Below are 17,650 nucleotides of genomic sequence, written 5' to 3' on the forward strand. Positions count from 1 at the left end.
TTTCTAACATGTAATGCACTTAGCATATTTCTTATCATGACGTACTTAAAATCCAAAAGAGAGTCTGTGTAAGCACTTATTTAAAATCAATAAAGTTTCATGTGCTTATCAAAATAACTTATTAAACTAAAATCATAAAACTAAGCATAACATAAACTGTCTAGGCCTCTGCCTCACCTACCTGGGCCAAGTCCTGTCCTGCAGACCCATCCTCATAAAGATCATCAACTAGGGTTGTTAAAACATAAAAACATACAAAAATGAGTTGAATACTCAATAAGCAACACTTCATACAGTAAACATAATAAACATAGGGTTTTCTTGAAAATATGCATACTCATAAATACATACGTAAATAATATGTACATAAACTTATCTTTCACTTATCATAGGCCGGTACCCACTGTTGACCCTCGTGAGTTAGGGTTAACAAATCTAAGTAGATTTTGATTCTGCCCGTGACTACGGGTTGTGGAATCCATACATAAGGAAGGCACACTGGGTGCACTACCAGCATGTACAACTTGGCAATGCAATATGGCCATAACATATGGTACCGTCTTCGTATCATAACATAGGCCATTACGTATCTTATCATTCATACTTCATCATAATCATACCTGCACTTGTCATATCATAGATTTTAAATGAAATCGCATTTTTTCATAAAATGTCGTGATACATACTTCTTTACATAAAATCATGAGTTTTCATAAATTTTTTTATGCAAAACTCTTTTCATAAAATCATGAATTTTCATAACTAATTTAATGCATAAATCTTCATATAAATCATGGATTTTCATAAAATATTTGATGCATGTCTTGCAACTAACCGAAAATTATGCATAAAATCGTGATATTTATAAATTAATCATGACTTGGGTACATAAAAAGGGGCTTCCAATGGATAGCGTACACGCATAATGCTTTTATATATAAAAGACCTACCATTTTCCGTACATACGTGTAAGGGTATGATCTTGCTACCTACCTCGAATCGCTAAATCCAAAGTCTCGCTTCGTAAATATTACCTATACAAAGTATCATATGTCACTAAATTCAAAAGAGCGTGTCATAATGTTTTATTTACTTTAATACCTACTAAGGAAAATCACTTTAAGAATTAATCAGTTCTTTTTTTCGGAGCTTAATGGATACTAAGTCCATAAGTAAGCCCTTTGTAATGAAATATACCAAACAATTTACAATCTGCCATGGTTAAAAAATTAAGGGCAATAACATAATAATACTTAAAAATCTACCACTAGAATTAGAAAAGAAAGAGCATAAAAGTCCATACTAGTACTAGCCTGCACATGCTTAACAAAAGAAACTAAAAGCATGAAAGCAAATTTAAGGGCAAATTTGTAATAAATCTAAGTATACATGTGCTTGCTGAAAATTGATCTTATCATGTTTTATGACATGGTCAGAGGATGGCATAATTGTAATAAGCCAAAAGGCTAAGAGCTGGTTTGAATTGAGAGATGAGTTGAGATCATTTCACTACTATTCACAAATAGGGGTGATAGACGGTCGGTCTGGACCGAGATTGAGACCAGTCGGTCTCGGTCTATGTTTTAGAGGACCGAAAGGTTTCGGTCCGGTCCACGATCCAGGATTTTTCCACCCTGGACCGAACCGATTGAAAAGTAAAAATAAAAAAATATTTTATATATATTATTTATATAATAATTGTATAATTAACATTATAAAATTTTAAATACGTTATTAATACTTGTTAATATTTTATAAATTAAAAATATTTTATATGTATCTTCATCTAACCTATCATTATTAATAATATAAAATTTTAAATATGTTATTAACACTTGTTAATATTCTATCAATTAGTTAATTATATAGTAATTATATAAATTAATAATATGATTTTCATCTAATTTATTATCATTGACCATATAAAATATTTTTTTATTGAGTTTATTACATAATACACATTAATAAGTCACTTAGTTTAATTTAGTATTTTAAATAAAAAATTTTTATTAATTGATTTAAAAAAAAAAAGAAAAAAATAATTAGGCTGGACCGAATGGACCGACCGGACCGGACTGGACCGATAGCTACCGGTCTAGTTCGGAAAAATGTTGGACCGAAAATGTTCGGTCCATCGTCGGACCAGACCGGACCGACCAATTTATACCCTTATTCACAAGCCATCTCATCTCAACTCATCTCATATCATCTTTCAATCCAAATGGGGCCTAAAAGTTAAAAGAAGCAATTAACACTTGAAAACAAACCTTCAGGTGGAAAAAGGAAAGTTAAAGAATTGAAAGGTAGAGTTTACAATTGCATGTCTAGGTGAGAGGAATTAAAGCAATTGAAAACTAGTGCTATTCGGTGAGAGAGAGAAAGAGGTGAGAGAAATCGAGAGAGAGGGAAGGTCTTATCGAGAGGAGAGGAAAATCATGCAATGGCAAATCTAGGTGGTCGGACTGAATGATGGCGGCAACAACTTTGAGAAAACGTGCGGCGGATCTGGGTGTCTAATGGCTGATTCCGATGAGTGAGTGTCTCAATTTGAGGAAGGAAAGGCTACGGTGAGAGTGGGTTGTGTTGTTGAGATTGAGAAATATATATATATATATATATATAGAGAGAGAGAGAGAGAGAGAGAGAGAGAGAGAGAGGAGGTGTTGAGGTACATGTTATCAAAATTGTGAGAAGTGTATTGTTGTAGCAAGATTGCAGAAGTGAGGGAATTTAAAGACAGGAGGGTGGCGTTGAAGTGTTGGACTGGAAGTGTATTTGTGACACCGTAAGTGAAGATTGGTCTTAGTCACCGAGAAGATAGGGAGGGTGAGTTCAATTTGGACTTGGTTAGTAACTGCCGTGGCACTAATCCAGCAGTTCATTTGACCTGGGACTGGTATTGACTGAGATTACATCAATGAGTGATGATTTTAAAGTGAACAAAAACTCTAATAGCTGATCTTAAATTTTAAAATGAGTCTAACTCGTTCAAGAACTATCTTTGGACTTTTAGAAAAACTTATTTTGTCAATTTCCAATTAATTAGAGCTCACTTGGTCTATAAATATTAACGGGCTTTAAATCCAATATCGCTCATCAAATCTAATTTAGGCCCAATAAAATTGACCTTAAATTATTGGACTGGGTCATTACACACTAATACGGCTAATACGGTGTGTTGAGGAGGATTACAGAGGGCCTAATAAGATGGTCTTGGGAAGGGAGGGGAGTGGATCGGGCAATGTCATGGGCTTGGGAAGTGAGGTCTATGGGCAATTAAAGGAGTTTGTGCTAGGCTCTAAGCAAATGGACCAATGAAGGGAGGTGAGTGGATCGGGCAATGTAATGGGTTTGGGAAGTGAGGTCCGTGGGCAATTAATGGAGTTTGTAACAGGTGGGCAATTAAAGGGGTCTGGGCTAGGTCCAAATCAAATGGGCCGTTCGGTTGGACTTTAGGAAGTGGGACAAAATAGAGAAAAGTTTAGGGTTGGAACCCAGCTCGTGTGGAGAGTTAGGGAGGCTGCGGAGGCTGGGCCTTCTACTGGCGGGAGTCAGTCAACCTCGCCCGAGAAGGTACTGAGGTACCCATCAGACCCACAAGTCACCCATCGGACTCGCGAGAAGGCGACGATGGTGACAAGTAGTTAATCGATGGCATCGGAGGAACCGTGAGAAGGTGACGAGGACCATGGTTCATGAGCCAATCAACCCATTGGGATTGCGAGTGATCGAGGAATCATTGATGGTGGTCAAAGGATGATCATGGAGTCGCTGACAACCGATCCAGAAATGGATCTCAACATTTTCTCACTAGCAGACTTGGGATCTCTGGCACAACACACACAGACAAGGTTGATGGGTAGCAGGGAAGAGGGTCAAGTGGTCTTCTCTCCAACAAAGGCCTCTGGGCAGCTTCAATCAATCCAAGGGACAATAGCGGGAGTAGAGAGTGGCATGGGGATCAATGAGGAGAAGTCAATGCTTCTTGATTTCTCATCTGAATTAGAGGACATGAATTATACACTTTAGTTTGTGTATAAGGAGGCCGAGGTGGACCCAGAGCCGTTATGCACCTTGTCTCCCTTGCTTACAACAGGAGGCTCACCATCGGATTGGGTAACTCAGAAAGTGAAGGATATTCAGGAATGTGTGGGGATTTCTTGCTTTGAAGCTGTTTCAAGCCTGAAGTTAAATCTCTCGAAGTTTGAAATGGTTTTAGTGGATGGTGTGAGCAATATTTAGGGCTTGACTAATATCTTGGGTTGTAAGGTTGCTTCATTGCCCTTGAAATACGTCAGTCTTCTGTTGGGGGCTGCTTTCAAGACAAAATCTATTTGGGATGGTGTGTTATAAAAAATCAAAAGAAGATTGGTTGGGTGGAAATAGATATATTTGTCCAAGGGTGGCAAATTAACTCTCATTAAGAGCATTTTATCTAACCTTCATACATATTTTCTATCCCTATTTCTGCTACCTACAAGTGTGGCCCTTGTATTGAGAGAACTTTTTGTAACTTTCTTTGGGGAGGCATTGGGGAGGAAACTAGTTCCATCTTGCTAGTTGGGATAAAGTTTTCTCACTGATCCATGTGGTGGGTTGGGGGTGCATAATGTAAGGGTTTTCAACAAAGCACTTTTGGAGAAATGGGTATGGAGATATCATAGGGAAGGGGAGGAGGGCTTGTGGAGAGAGGTCTTTGTGTTCTAATGAAGTTAGGGGGACAAACACCATGAGATTGTGGAAAAACATAAGAGCTAGACGGGGAAGATTCTCCCAGTTTTTCAGATTCACAATTGGAAGAAATAGCGTTTATTTTTGGCATGATATCCGGTGAAAGGGCTCTAAAGTAGGTGTTTCCTATGCTCTACCAAATTTCTTGTGACAAAGAGGCTGTTGTGGCTGATTTATTGGTATTATCTAATGGTGTTTTCCATTGGAATGTAAGTTTTTCGAGAGCGGCTCAAGATGGAAGATATGTTTGCTGATTTCTTTGACTCGTTGTATGTAATGTTGATTGGCAATGAGATGGAGGATAGGATGATTTGGAATCCGAGTGAAATAAGAAATTCTCGGTGCGCTTCTTCTATAAGGCTCTCTTGGGATTTTCTAACAATCATGGCTTTCCTTGGAACACTATTTGGAAGTGCAAGGTACCTCCTAAGATTGCTTTCTTTGTATGGACTGCATGTCTTGGGCCGATTGTCACCTTAGATAGTCTGAGAAAACGTGGTCTCATCATTTTAGATTGGTGCTTCATGTGCAAGAGAGATGGGGAATCAGTTGATCATCTTTTGTTACATTGTGAGGTGGCCCGGTGTTTATGAAATGAATCGAACTGGGGTGGCATGGGTTATGCCTGGAAGAGTTAATGATTTTTTGAGGTGCTGGACAGGAATTAGGGGAAATATGCACATCGCATTATGTGGTGCTTGTGGCTGGAGAGAAACAATAGGTGCTTTGAAGACATGGAGCGTTCTTTGTATGAGTTGAAGCGATTGTTTTACACTACTTTACTCTCTTGGGCTTCAACCATTATTTGTAATATGGAAAATCTTCATGATTTGCTTGTATCTCTCACTAGTGCTTAGATGTAATTAGGCATGTTCATTGTATACTACCGGTGTACTTTGGCGATGCCTCTTATATCAATAAAACTTTACTTCTACTTATAAAAAAAAAAAAAAAACAAATCCTATCTTAAACCGAAACTTAGCCATATTGATATTACTCCCTTATGGTGCCCTCAACACATAACCATCCATACTATTAAGATCCTAATCTCAAACAAGTTTAAAACCGTTACTTAGATGAAACTAATCCTTCACGAATGCTTAAAACCAAAGCATACTTGGGAAAGAAATCATGGATGCACACTTAAAGCTTGGAATCCAAAACATGCTTGACAACCTTACTCCTTTTGATTCACATTCGTATACCCGTGATGGTTTTTCTTAGACATATGGATCCATTTTTCATTTATAGGACAAACTCAAATCTCCAAATATTATAGCATACACGAGCATCTTCTCCTTATGAGGATCAACTCAAAATATCTATGTGCAAATCAAGCTTAAACTGAAACATTCATAGCTTAGATGACATTCCAACCTTCATCCCTAACTCCTTACACGAGATCACAAACATTAACATGATAGCAAGAGGATATCATGTTATCATTTCTTTTGAAGAAGACTTTCATACAACACTGATATAACCTTCTAACCTTAGTAAAAGAGAAAGTTAGGAGAAAACTTACAAGGTTGAGGCACTCAGTTTAACAAGAGGATCTTCACCACTAAGCTCACTAGTTCCTCTCTCCCTCTCTCTCTCAGTTTGCACAAGTGAGGAGGCTTGGTTTGATATTTCTATCTAAGTATAGTTGTTTGGAGGAGAGAACAAGAAGAAGAGAAGAAAGTGGACAACCACTCTTACAGAATTCTCGGTTTCAAGGTAAGTGAATGGAAGAATAACCACACTTCTCTCAAGCTAAAAACCGTCCCTCCCTCTTTCAGCTTTTTATTGCCCAATAGAAAACCACCAAAATCCTTCATCATTGAGCTAATATTAGAGGGTTCATAGAGGTTCAGTCCATCCCTCATGAATGCTGGATAGTTTCCTTCATGTTTTTCCCACAAGTTTCCTATCCTAATGCCCAATGTGTGACCCTGAAATCTTATGATTTTACTGACTAAAAGCTGGACAAAACAATAAATCACACTGCAGGAATTCTATTAGTGGCAAGGGGCGTCGTGCTGCAGAAGAAAGAAGAGAGGGACTGCTTGCTTGAAGATCTCAATGAGGCATCTAGTCCCATATCTTTTCTCTCAAGTTTCCAGCTTCTAATAATCATTAACAAGGTCTGGTTTCCTAATGATTGCACTGACTATCAATGATTAAAAACTGACCAAGAAGCTTCTAATTTCATCGGTGAAGAGGGCGGCACAATGCAGAAAAATAAGAACAAAAACTACTTGGAAAGGAGGGTCTTGGCCATAGGCTCGTAAGCCTTTCTTCCACTTGATTAATCCTAATCTTCTATGACCAATGAAGGGCTCCGAAAATCCCATGAGTGCATTTCCAAACGTGATTGAAAGATCTGACTAAAGAAAGTGAATTTCATTGGTGGAGAGGGGGGGCACACAAGGCTAAGCATAGGAGACAAAATCTGAAAAAAGTTATCCTATGAAGGATCTTTTTGCCAAGTGCAACTTACGGTGTAAAAATTAAGAGTTAACCTTTGGATTCAATTTGGGACATCAAGAGTCAATATCCAGATGGTTTTGGGTGGTAGATTCCTAAGAATGAGGTGGCAAAGTGGGCTGCCACATGTCATGTCCGAATTAGGCCACTTGTTGCCATGTCATCACAAAAATTTTTATTGAACCAAAAATTCCTAAAAATCCCAACTAAAACGATGGTGCTAATCTTTTTGTCAAATTATACTCCTAAGTACCTCGAGAAATTCTGAGAATCAAGACCTACTATAAGGTCAGGGCAAATTCTTGGGTCTAAAATCTACTCAGCTTGTGACCCCCATGGTCCAAAAATCCATCTTGATTCACACCTTGCCTACAATTAATGATGGGTGCTTCGGTTTTCTCGAAAGGGATTGAGATTTGTACTTTGGTCATTTGGTCTAGGATTTGTACATTGGTTTCCCCTAGGGGGATTTGGGAGTTAGAAATTTGATGGTATTTAACCACCCCACTAAAAAGATGCTTGTGATGCTTTGCTACAAAGAGGGAGTGTTATGGCATTCGACAGTGGAAGTCAAGTATGGCAATATGTGGAGAGGGTAGTTCTCTATTGAAGAAGTGGGTCTCTAAGGGGTTGGGGCATGGAGATACACTTTCTATCATAGCTTTCTTCCACTAAGATAAGAAAGGTGCGTGGGATATTCTCTAGCTTTATCAAATTCAAGGTGGGCAATGGGACCAAGATTAGATTTTGGCATGAGGTTTGGTGCGGCGACCAGTCCTTGAACTTAGCGTTTTTGGAGTTTGGAATTTCTCATGGACAGGAGGCTTCTGTTTTCTGTCACTTCCCTAATCTGGAAGTCACCTCATAATATATGCTTGGGTAGGACTCCTTTGCTCATTTAATAAATGTTTATTAAAATTACTACTTGCTTAACTTGGTTGTTTTCAATGTTAAGTAGTAGGTTTTCTCTAAATTTCAACTTAATAGTTATTTTCTCTTCGTACAAAAGTATTTGCTCTCTGTATAGCCAAATTTTTCTGAACAACCAAAAGCTCCGATGAGGCCTCGAGGGATTAAGCGGTGAGGGGTAGGCAAGTTCTGGATTCAGTTCTCATTACCAATGAATGCCTCAATAGCCGAAGAAAATCCGGCAATAAGGGGACCTTATGTAAATTGGATATGGAGAAAGCTTATGATCATGTGAATTGGGACTTCTTAATTTACTTGCTTGGGAGATGTGGTTTTGGGGAGAGATGGTTTCATGGATCAGATGGTGTATCTCAACGGTGAAGTTCTTAGTGTTAGTAAATGGCAGCCCAATTGGCTTCTTCAATAGCTCGAGAGGCCTAAGACAAGGGGACTCTTTGTATCCACTTTTATTTGTCATAGCTATGGAGACGCTTAGTAGAATAATCTCGGCTTTGGTTAACAGTGGTTTTGTGATTGGTTTCTTGGTTGGTGACCCCAATAGGGGTACTCTTAACATTTCTCACCTATTGTTTGCATATGATACATTGATTTTTTATGAGGCAGAACAAAACCAGATGCGAGTATTAAGGGCTCTCTTACTTTGTTTTGAAGCGACGTCTAGTTTGAAAGTGAACCTCGACAAATCAAAGCTGGTGCCGGTTGGTAATGTTGCAATATCCGACAGTTAGCTAACATTCTTGGATGTAAGGTTTCGTCTCTTCCCATGAATTACCTTGGTCTTCCGTTGGGGGCAGCATCACAGGCTAAATCAATTTGGGATACGGTGATTGAGAAGATTGAATGTAGATTAGTTGGGTGGAAGAGATTGTACTTGTCGAAAGGTGGTCGGATCACCTTAATCGAAAGCACTCTGTCCAATTTACCAATGTACTTTCTATCTCTATTCCCCATTCCAATAAGTGTGGCGACTCGGATTGAAAAATTGCATCGTGATTTCCTTTGGAGTGGCATGGAGGATGAATTTAAATTCCACCTGGTCAAGTGGGATAAGGTATGCTCTCCAATTTCTTCTGGTGGGTTGGGAATTAGAAATATGAGGATCTTTAATAGGGCTTTACTTGGGAAATGGTTGTGGAGATACACTATGGAACTGTAAACTCTATGGAAGTCGTTGATAGACCTTAAATATGGAGGTGTGTTGGGGGGGGGGGGGTTGGAGCACTAGAGAGGTGAGTGGGGCTTATGCAATGGGAATTTGGAAGCATATTAGACAAGGGTGGGGGGTTTTTACTCGTCGCACTAGACTTATGTTGGGAGATGATTCTAGGATTAAATTCTGGGGCAACTTATGGTGTGGGGACAATGCCCTTAAGGATTTATTCCCTTCAGTTTTTAGGATTGCTTGTGAAAAGGAAGCTTCAGTGGCTAATGTTATGGTGCTGAAACGTGAACTTTAGTAGGGCTGCCCAAGATTGAGAAATTGGTAGTTTTGAGGATTTTTTTGTCATTTACACTCCATGAGACTGAACATTCAAGGAGTTGACAACCACAGGTAAAGGCATGTTCTCGGTTCATTCTTTTTTAAAAGTCTTTCACATAATTGCAAGACAACCAATTCCCATGGAAGAAGATTTGGTGAAATAGGGTGCCTCCTAAAGCGGCATTTTTTGTTTGGTCAACTTCCTTGGGTAAGATTTTGACAATGGACAACTTACGGAAAGGAGGGGTTGTCATAGTAGACTGGTGCTGCATGTGTAAGAAAAGTGGTGAGACTGTGGGTCATCTCCTACTACATTGCGAGGTCGCTAGAGAGCTATGGGATGATGTGTTCTGCAGGTTAGAGCTAGCTTGGGTCATGTCTCACAGTGGTTGAGTTCTTGGCCAGCTAGACAAATCTAAAGAGGAGCCCCCCAAATCACAGCTGTGTGGAAAATGTTGCCTATTTGCATCTTGTGGTGCATATGGAAGGAGCGAAATGACCAGACGTTTAAAGACAAAGAATGCTCTATAGAGGAACTTAGATCACTTTTTGTTAGAACATTATTTTTATGGGCCATATCTATAGATTTTAATGGCCTTGGCATTCATGACTTTCTTGTTTCTTTTTCTTCTTCCTAGATAGGCCCTAACTCTTGTATACCTTCTTGTGTACTTGGGCTAAGCCTATTATTATTAATACAATCGTTTACTTATAAAAAAAAAAAATTAGTAGGTTTTCTCTATTATATGTGTCATTTTCTGATCAGATGTTCAGTAGGAGTGGCTATCGTTAGTTCAGAATACTAAATCAGTTGGTTCTTTTTAGGTGTAATTTAGGGCCATCTTTGTCTTGGTCTTTGGGAGAAAATTTGATTACAGCAACTAATCTTCTCACTTCTTAGCTTTTGTTCTGTGATTTATGGCTTATTGATGTATGGCCTCTAAGGTTTTACCCGTTGTGTTATGCTTTTCACAGTTTGTGCTGGAGTTGCAAGTTTATGGATTGTCAGATTCAGTGAAGTGCAAGGATGGGAAAAAGATGAGATTATGCAGTATTCTGCTCTGGCAAAGTCGTCTGCTAGTCCTTCACTGAATCTTTGTGTAGGCAATATGAATTCTATGTTCAGTCATACAAATTCTGGCGAAGCTGGTTCTTTGGGATTGACTGGATTGCAAAATCTTGGAAATACTTGTTTCATGAATAGCGCTCTCCAATGCTTCGCCCACACACCAAAGCTTGTTGATTATTTTCTTGGAGATTATGGTAGAGAAATGAATCACGAAAACCCACTGGGCATGTATGCTATCTTTTATTGTGGTCATCAATTCTTATTTTGACATTAACATGAGTTTTCTCTGAGTACATTTCTATGAGAAGTTACTCATTTTTCTTGGAATATCTGTAAAATATTTTGGTGTCTTAATAAGCATTGAAATCTTCACTAGGGTGAGATTGCTTTAGCATTTGGAGATCTGTTACGGAAGTTATGGGCTCCTGGAGCAGCTCCAGTGGCTCCAAGATTGTTCAAGTCAAAGCTAGCTCAATTTGCTCCTCAATTCAGCGGCTATAATCAACATGATTCCCAAGTTAGTGAGTTAATATGTCAAGTAGATGTTGATTTTCAATTTTTATCTTCTGGGTTGTGATTTTCAATTTCTCTTTCAAAGAAATGACGGTTCTTGTTTTGTTCATAGGAGCTCCTTGCTTTTTTGTTGGATGGGCTCCATGAAGATCTCAATCGTGTAAAATGCAAGCCTTATATTGAAGCCAAGGATGGCGATGGTCGCTCAGACAGAGAAGTAGCTGATGAATACTGGCGGAATCATTTGGCTCGTAACGACTCTATAATTGTTGATGTGTGCCAAGTAAGTGTCTCATCCTTTTTCTTTTATTCCTTAAATTTATTGTCCTTCTCTCCCCTACTCATTGTTTTCCTGTAAGCTTCTTTAAAGTTTAGAACTTTTATTGCTAGGAAATGATGAAACGCCCTCTCCCGTTGGTTTGAGTTGCATTATAAATGTTGCAGGTCCTTCTGGGACATGTGTAAGTTTGGAGGAACTAAGGCGTGCTTGAAAGGTGCCACAGTTTACATCAAAGGAAGAATTTGAAATTCTGTGTGGGACTTGAAATTAATTTTGTTGCCGCAGTTGTTTGAGAAATCTGAATGTCTCAAAACGTTTGTCTTGTCAATTTCTATGACCTTTTCATTTTATGGATTTTGATCCTGATCAAAATGCCTTTTGATCAGGAAACGCCACATTTATTCTTTGTTACCATCTTTAGAGAAGCCAATAAAAAAAAGAAATTATGGATTTTGATCCAATCACATAAATCTGGTGACAATAATCAGAAACTAAAGGCTAAGTTGATCTTTTCAGACCACGGTTAGGTAGCCCTTATCCAGCGACTCAACCCAAATAGATTGCTCATATAGTCAAGTCACTAATTGTGTAAACTGGTTCTGATTTGTTATTTGTTTGTTTTTCTCCGTAGAAGTCAGAACATCAGGTTAGATTCTGTTTGGAATATTTCTTGTTGGAACAGATCTTCATGTAGGCTTGAACAGATCTTATGTTCTGAATTACTGACTTTTGTCTGTCCTCATTTCCTGCATAAAAGACGGTAACCTTATCGGCCTTATTGCCATCGTATTTTTCTTTTTCTTTTTGTTTGCAGGGTCAATATAAATCAACATTAGTTTGCCCTGTTTGCAAAAAAGCCTCTGTGACATTTGACCCATTCATGTACCTTTCCCTACCTCTACCTTCAACAACAATGCGAACAAAGACTTTAACAGTCCTGAATACCAATGGGGGTAGTAAGCCATATCCAATGACTTTAACTGTGCCAAAGTATGGAAAATGTGAACATCTTATCATGGCTCTGGGCTCTGCATGTTCTTTAAGGGCTGATGAGACTTTATTGGTGGCTGAGGTACATTGCAGTCTCTTAATATTCTGAAAGTAAAGCTTGCATTTGGTTGATGTTTGATTTTCTACTGCTACAGATGATCTCTATATATTTTTAATTTGATATCTGTCCTCCAAGGTTCCCTTGCAGATATACAACAACCGAATTATACGCTATCTTGAGGAGCCAGCTGATTCATTATCCTTGATAAGAGATGATGATCGACTAGTAGCCTATCGATTAGCAAAGGATACTGGACAAGCCCCTTTGGTTATCTTCATGCATCAGCGTGAGGAGGAGTAAGTTCAATTTGTTTCTTGTTATTGATATTTTTTGATTATGTAATTTCTCCATTCTTAATCGCTGAATAGGGGCCTCTTGAATCCAGATTTCGACCCGACACCTTATACTAATTTTGAAAAGTACCCTATCCCCCTGAGTCATATTCAACTAGCACAGAGAGAAGTCCTTCACTCTCTCTCTCTCTCTCTCTCTCTTTCTCTCAGCCTCGGAACATATCAGCTGTAATTTTATTTTTATTTTGTATATATTTTCCCTGGCATTTGGTTTGGCCTTTGTCAGAAAAATTTAGGGAGGTCAGTTTTTTATCTCTACCTGACCCCTCTTTAATGAGAAACATAGGTTTGATTCTGATCTCTTGCCATGATAGAAAGACTTCGGACAAAAGAAGTCCTTTCTTAAAGGCTTAGCTATCTTGAATGATGTCTTTTAAGCATGGGGTTGCTATACGCCGCTTATGAAGCATGTATTGTGTGTGTGTGTGTGTATCTTTTTAACTCTTAATATATCTTCTTAACCCCTAGGAGTTGGCTCAAGTGGTAAAAGCCTTGGTCTTGGTTGTATGCTCCCTCCAAGTCTAAGGTTCGAATCCTCTTGGGTGCAAACAATTTCTAGGGACCATTAGACTGGGGGAACTTCTTTGTGCACCCTTGGGATTAGTAGGGATTGAACACCCGGTGCCAATAAAAAAATATTTGTCTTCATTTCAATCTCTATTATCAGATTTACTTATCATCAATAAATGATGGCCTGCATGAAGATGATCAGTACACCAATAAATCCAATCGCTTGTAGGTCAACTAGCATCTACCTGGGTCCTTGGCATGCGGCTTTCAGGTGGGTGGTTCGAATCCCCCTCTCAACTGGGCTTAAATGCCCTCCTCAAAATTGACCTGCAAAAAAAAAAAAAAAGAAAAAAAAAAAAAAGAAAGAAAGAAAGAAAAAAGAAAAAAGAGCTTGCGTCAAGTGACTGTTGAAAACTGACTGATGGTGTTGGTTCAATTGGGTCGGTAGGGATTTGGGACCAGATGAGCATGGCTAGTGGTGTTACCCGCACCCCACACCTGCCATGGCAGGGTGGAAAATTCTCAATATGGCTCTGGCCACACCTCCCCCACACTTCAGTCGTCCCCGCTGGGTGGGCGGACGAATTTTCAATCCACCATCTGGTTCCTGTCTATTTAAACCAAACCATCCCAAATCATCCAAAATCTAACCATGTCTGACCAAAAATCATGCTCAACCGAATCGAATCTAATAACCAAGCTATCATTTACTTATCAAAAAAAAAAAAAAACCAAGCTATCATACAATATGAGACCCTCGGTCTCTTCACATCTAGACCCAAACTGCCGTAGTGGATCTCAAAACCACTACTTATGACACCCTTGGTTGTGGCTGTGGGTCTAAAAAAAAACCCTTGAGACCCACAACTGCGACTGTGGGTCTCAAAACCACCACTTTCAAGTTCTGAAACCCACGGTCATAGTCGTGGGTCTCAAATCCACCGAATCTGAGACCCATGGCCGCAGCCATGGATCTCAAAACAGACTATTTGAGATCGTGGCCGTGGGTCTCAAAACAACCTTGAGAAGAATGTAGGATGAAAAATAAGAATAAGAAGAGAAAGAGGAGAAAGAGATGAAGAACGGAAGAAGAAGAAGAAGAAGAAGAAGAAGAAGAAGAAGAAGAAGAAGAAGAAGAAGAAGAGAAATAAGAAGAAGAAAGTACGAAGAAGAAAGAAACCTTGATTGGCGGTGGGAGGACGAAGAAGAGGAGACAAAAGAGAGAAAAATATGTTAAAATGATTAGGTTTGTTATAAAAACAAAAGAATAATGCTGCTATGCCACCCCAGTTTGACCGTTCATGCATTTAATTTTTTTTCTTTTACTTACTGATTAAGGAAATGACTATTAGTATATTGGTATATTTTTTTATTTTTTAAAAATATTTAAATATGTCAAAAAACTGTAAAGAAAAAAAGAAGAAAAAAAATAAAATGTGAATTTTGTACTAGGTCTATATATTAGGTGGGGTACTCGTGTGCATGTGTTACAAATTTGCTAATGCCTACTTGCCCCAATCCTTGGGGAGGGGGCTTTGCCCGTCTGTCACCTAGCGGGACAGATGGATGGGGAGGGCTGGGCAGGTCTTGGTGACTTGCTGCCTAGTGCCCACCCCTAAGCACACCTCCATGGTGGTTACTTGTATAATACATGTCCCTAGAATTGGAAGCTTTACATAATAATGTGAGATTTTAGGTGCTGAACAAGCTCAACCCCTAGGAGGCTCAAGTGCTAAAGGCCTTGAGGTTGAGGATATGCTCCCCCAGGTCTAAGGTTCAAATCCCCTTGGGTGCAAATAATCTCTAGGGGTCATTGGACTAGGGGAGTTTCTCCTTGAATTACCCGAGGTGCACTTGTGAGAAACTCCTTGTCAGAGGGCTTGTGCATCCCCGGGATGCTGTTTCTGGACACCCGGTGCCAATAAAAAAAAAAAAAAAAGAAGAAGAAGAAGAAGAAGAAGAAGGTGCTGAGCAAGCTCCATGATATTTGTCAACTTTGCACCCTTTGCTAGGTCTAGTTAAGACTTGGTCTTCCTCACCTTTCTTTGGCCCTAGAAAATGTGGTTTTTGTCTCTTCTTCATAATGTCCAAATATTGATTTGTATTCTTGAACAGGAAACATAGTGACCCCCAACTCTGTGGGTCAGTGTTGACTGGTACTTGAAATGGTGTTCATGGCTGTTTAATTTCATTTTAAGTTTAAAATTAAGGTAAGGTGCCTTCTTTTATATGGAATATTGGAAGAGTTCCGTGTGGGAGTAGAAAGATACACAGATCTGTTCTAGTGCTCGTCAACAGAAGTAGAGCAACACCATGGCTATTTCATCAAATTTTTCTTATGAGGCAGTTTATCATGAAAGTTAGCTAAAGTGCAATATCCATCATTCTTTTGCTCCTTCTCATACTAATCATTCGTCGCCGTTGGTCCTCTTGACATAAGATTTTTGGATTCCAAGTCGAAAACTCGAGGGAAAATGAACATGTATCCCGGCATCCTCGATCTTCTTTTTTAGGTCATCATATGATGAAAATATTGATTTGATGGTTCCCTCTTAATTCTGGTTTTCTGTTCAATTGTACACTGTCAGACAGTACATCCATGGAAAACTGACTTCAAGTTGGAAGGCATTTGGAGTTCCTCTTGTGGCCAGACTTTGTGGATCTTTGGGTTTGTCTGATATCTGCTCTCTGTATCTAAAATTGCTTAATTCATTTCGAAAACTTGCTGAAGACACCACAGAAGATTTTGATATCTCTGAGGGCACCGTATCTGATGAAGTTACTGGAATAGAGGGTGCAGAATGTCTTATTGGTGGAGGTGTGAACCCCTTTAAAGTCAAATGGATTTGTCTCAGCCTCCGATGCTGAACTGCAATTTTACTTAACAGATGAAAAGGGAATTATCATTTTTAACTTTTTAACTTGAGCTTCAAAAACATTTTCACTTTATATACGGCCCGAAACTTTTGTGTGACTCATACTGGAAGGTTGATCTATTATTGTTGGTAAATCGTCTCTGCTTTGTTGCTATGAAATATCTTCTAACATTCTTCAGTATACTGTGTTATTTTCTGTTAGTGCATCGTGGTATTCAGGCATGTTCTGTAAAAAAAATATGGATTTAGTAACTTTTAATTAGCGATCTCCACATCATCATTATCAAGAGCTTTGTTTTGGCAATGGATATACGAGTCTTCCTAATTTTAATGAATCAAACTTTACCAATTGTCTATGCTTGCCCAGTTGTTCAAACTCTGCCAGTTGTCTGTGCTTGCTCACTCTGTCAAAATATGTGCATTTCTTCACTACTTTGTTCAAACACTCACCATTGGGCTCCTTACTTTTTGACTTGTAAACTTGCCCCCTTTATTTGCAATGAACACATTAGATTATAAATAGTTTTTCCTTGTTCATTTGAGAAACGCTTTATATTCTTATATCAATGGCAATACAAGTTGTGCCACCAAGCTCAATAGCCTCGTCAAATGTTCTCTACGTGCTCAAGATATTTGTCCATTAATTATAACTTGCGCTATTTTGTAATTTTTATGAAACAGGAATAAATACATTTTTTTTATATAAGTAAACAATTTGATAACTAAATACCTTGCAGGTGCTCTATCGTTGATGTTCCCTACAAACTCTAGAATTTCTTATATTCCTTGTGTTAGCTGCAGCTTGTTATTGCAGTATTTCAATGTCAAGTTCTTTTTTATGTAATTTTAGGTACTGTCCTGGCTGCAAAAAGCATTGTCAAGCCATTAAAAAGTTAGATCTTTGGAGACTGCCAGAGATTTTGGTCATTCACTTAAAGAGGTTCTCATATAGTCGGTTCTCGAAGAACAAGCTGGAGACATATGTTGACTTTCCTGTTGATAATTTTGATCTGTCACCTTATATTGTGCCGATGTATGGCCAGTCATGCAATTGTTACATGCTTTATGCAGTTAGTAATCACTTCGGAAGCATGGGAGGTGGTCATTACACTGCATTTGTCCATGTAAGTGGTGTTTCTTTTTGTCTTGTTTTCACCTTGTGTTGGTGATGAACTTGCCATATATTTAAAGATATCTTGAATTGTGGAAGGAAATGTTTAACATCCTATATCCGCTAACATTACCGGCAGTTCCATATATATATATATATATATATGGGACCTTGGTTTATGTTTTTAAGATTGCTGGTACGTGAGACACAGGAAATTACTGTCACACACATTCAATAACTCAAATGAGAGAACATTTCCCCAATTTCGTGTGATATT

At 38.7% G+C, this 17,650-nt stretch overlaps 1 protein-coding gene across 1 annotated transcript in view; it reads left to right on the top strand.

Annotated features, from left to right (window-relative positions):
• LOC121240288 (ubiquitin carboxyl-terminal hydrolase 8) overlaps positions 1-16,286 on the top strand; it is a 28,371-nt gene extending 12,085 nt beyond the window's left edge. The window contains 7 exon segments of the mRNA XM_041137680.1: positions 10,586-10,646; positions 10,649-10,911; positions 11,056-11,196; positions 11,305-11,475; positions 12,287-12,544; positions 12,671-12,816; positions 15,975-16,286. Coding sequence (XP_040993614.1) covers positions 10,586-10,646; positions 10,649-10,911; positions 11,056-11,196; positions 11,305-11,475; positions 12,287-12,544; positions 12,671-12,816; positions 15,975-16,254 — 1,320 coding nt within the window. The 3' untranslated portion in view covers positions 16,255-16,286.
• Positions 16,287-17,650: the final 1,364 nt, after the last annotated feature.

This window comes from Juglans microcarpa x Juglans regia, chromosome 7S (genome assembly GCF_004785595.1).
Source record: "Juglans microcarpa x Juglans regia isolate MS1-56 chromosome 7S, Jm3101_v1.0, whole genome shotgun sequence".
NCBI lineage: Eukaryota > Viridiplantae > Streptophyta > Magnoliopsida > Fagales > Juglandaceae > Juglans > Juglans microcarpa x Juglans regia.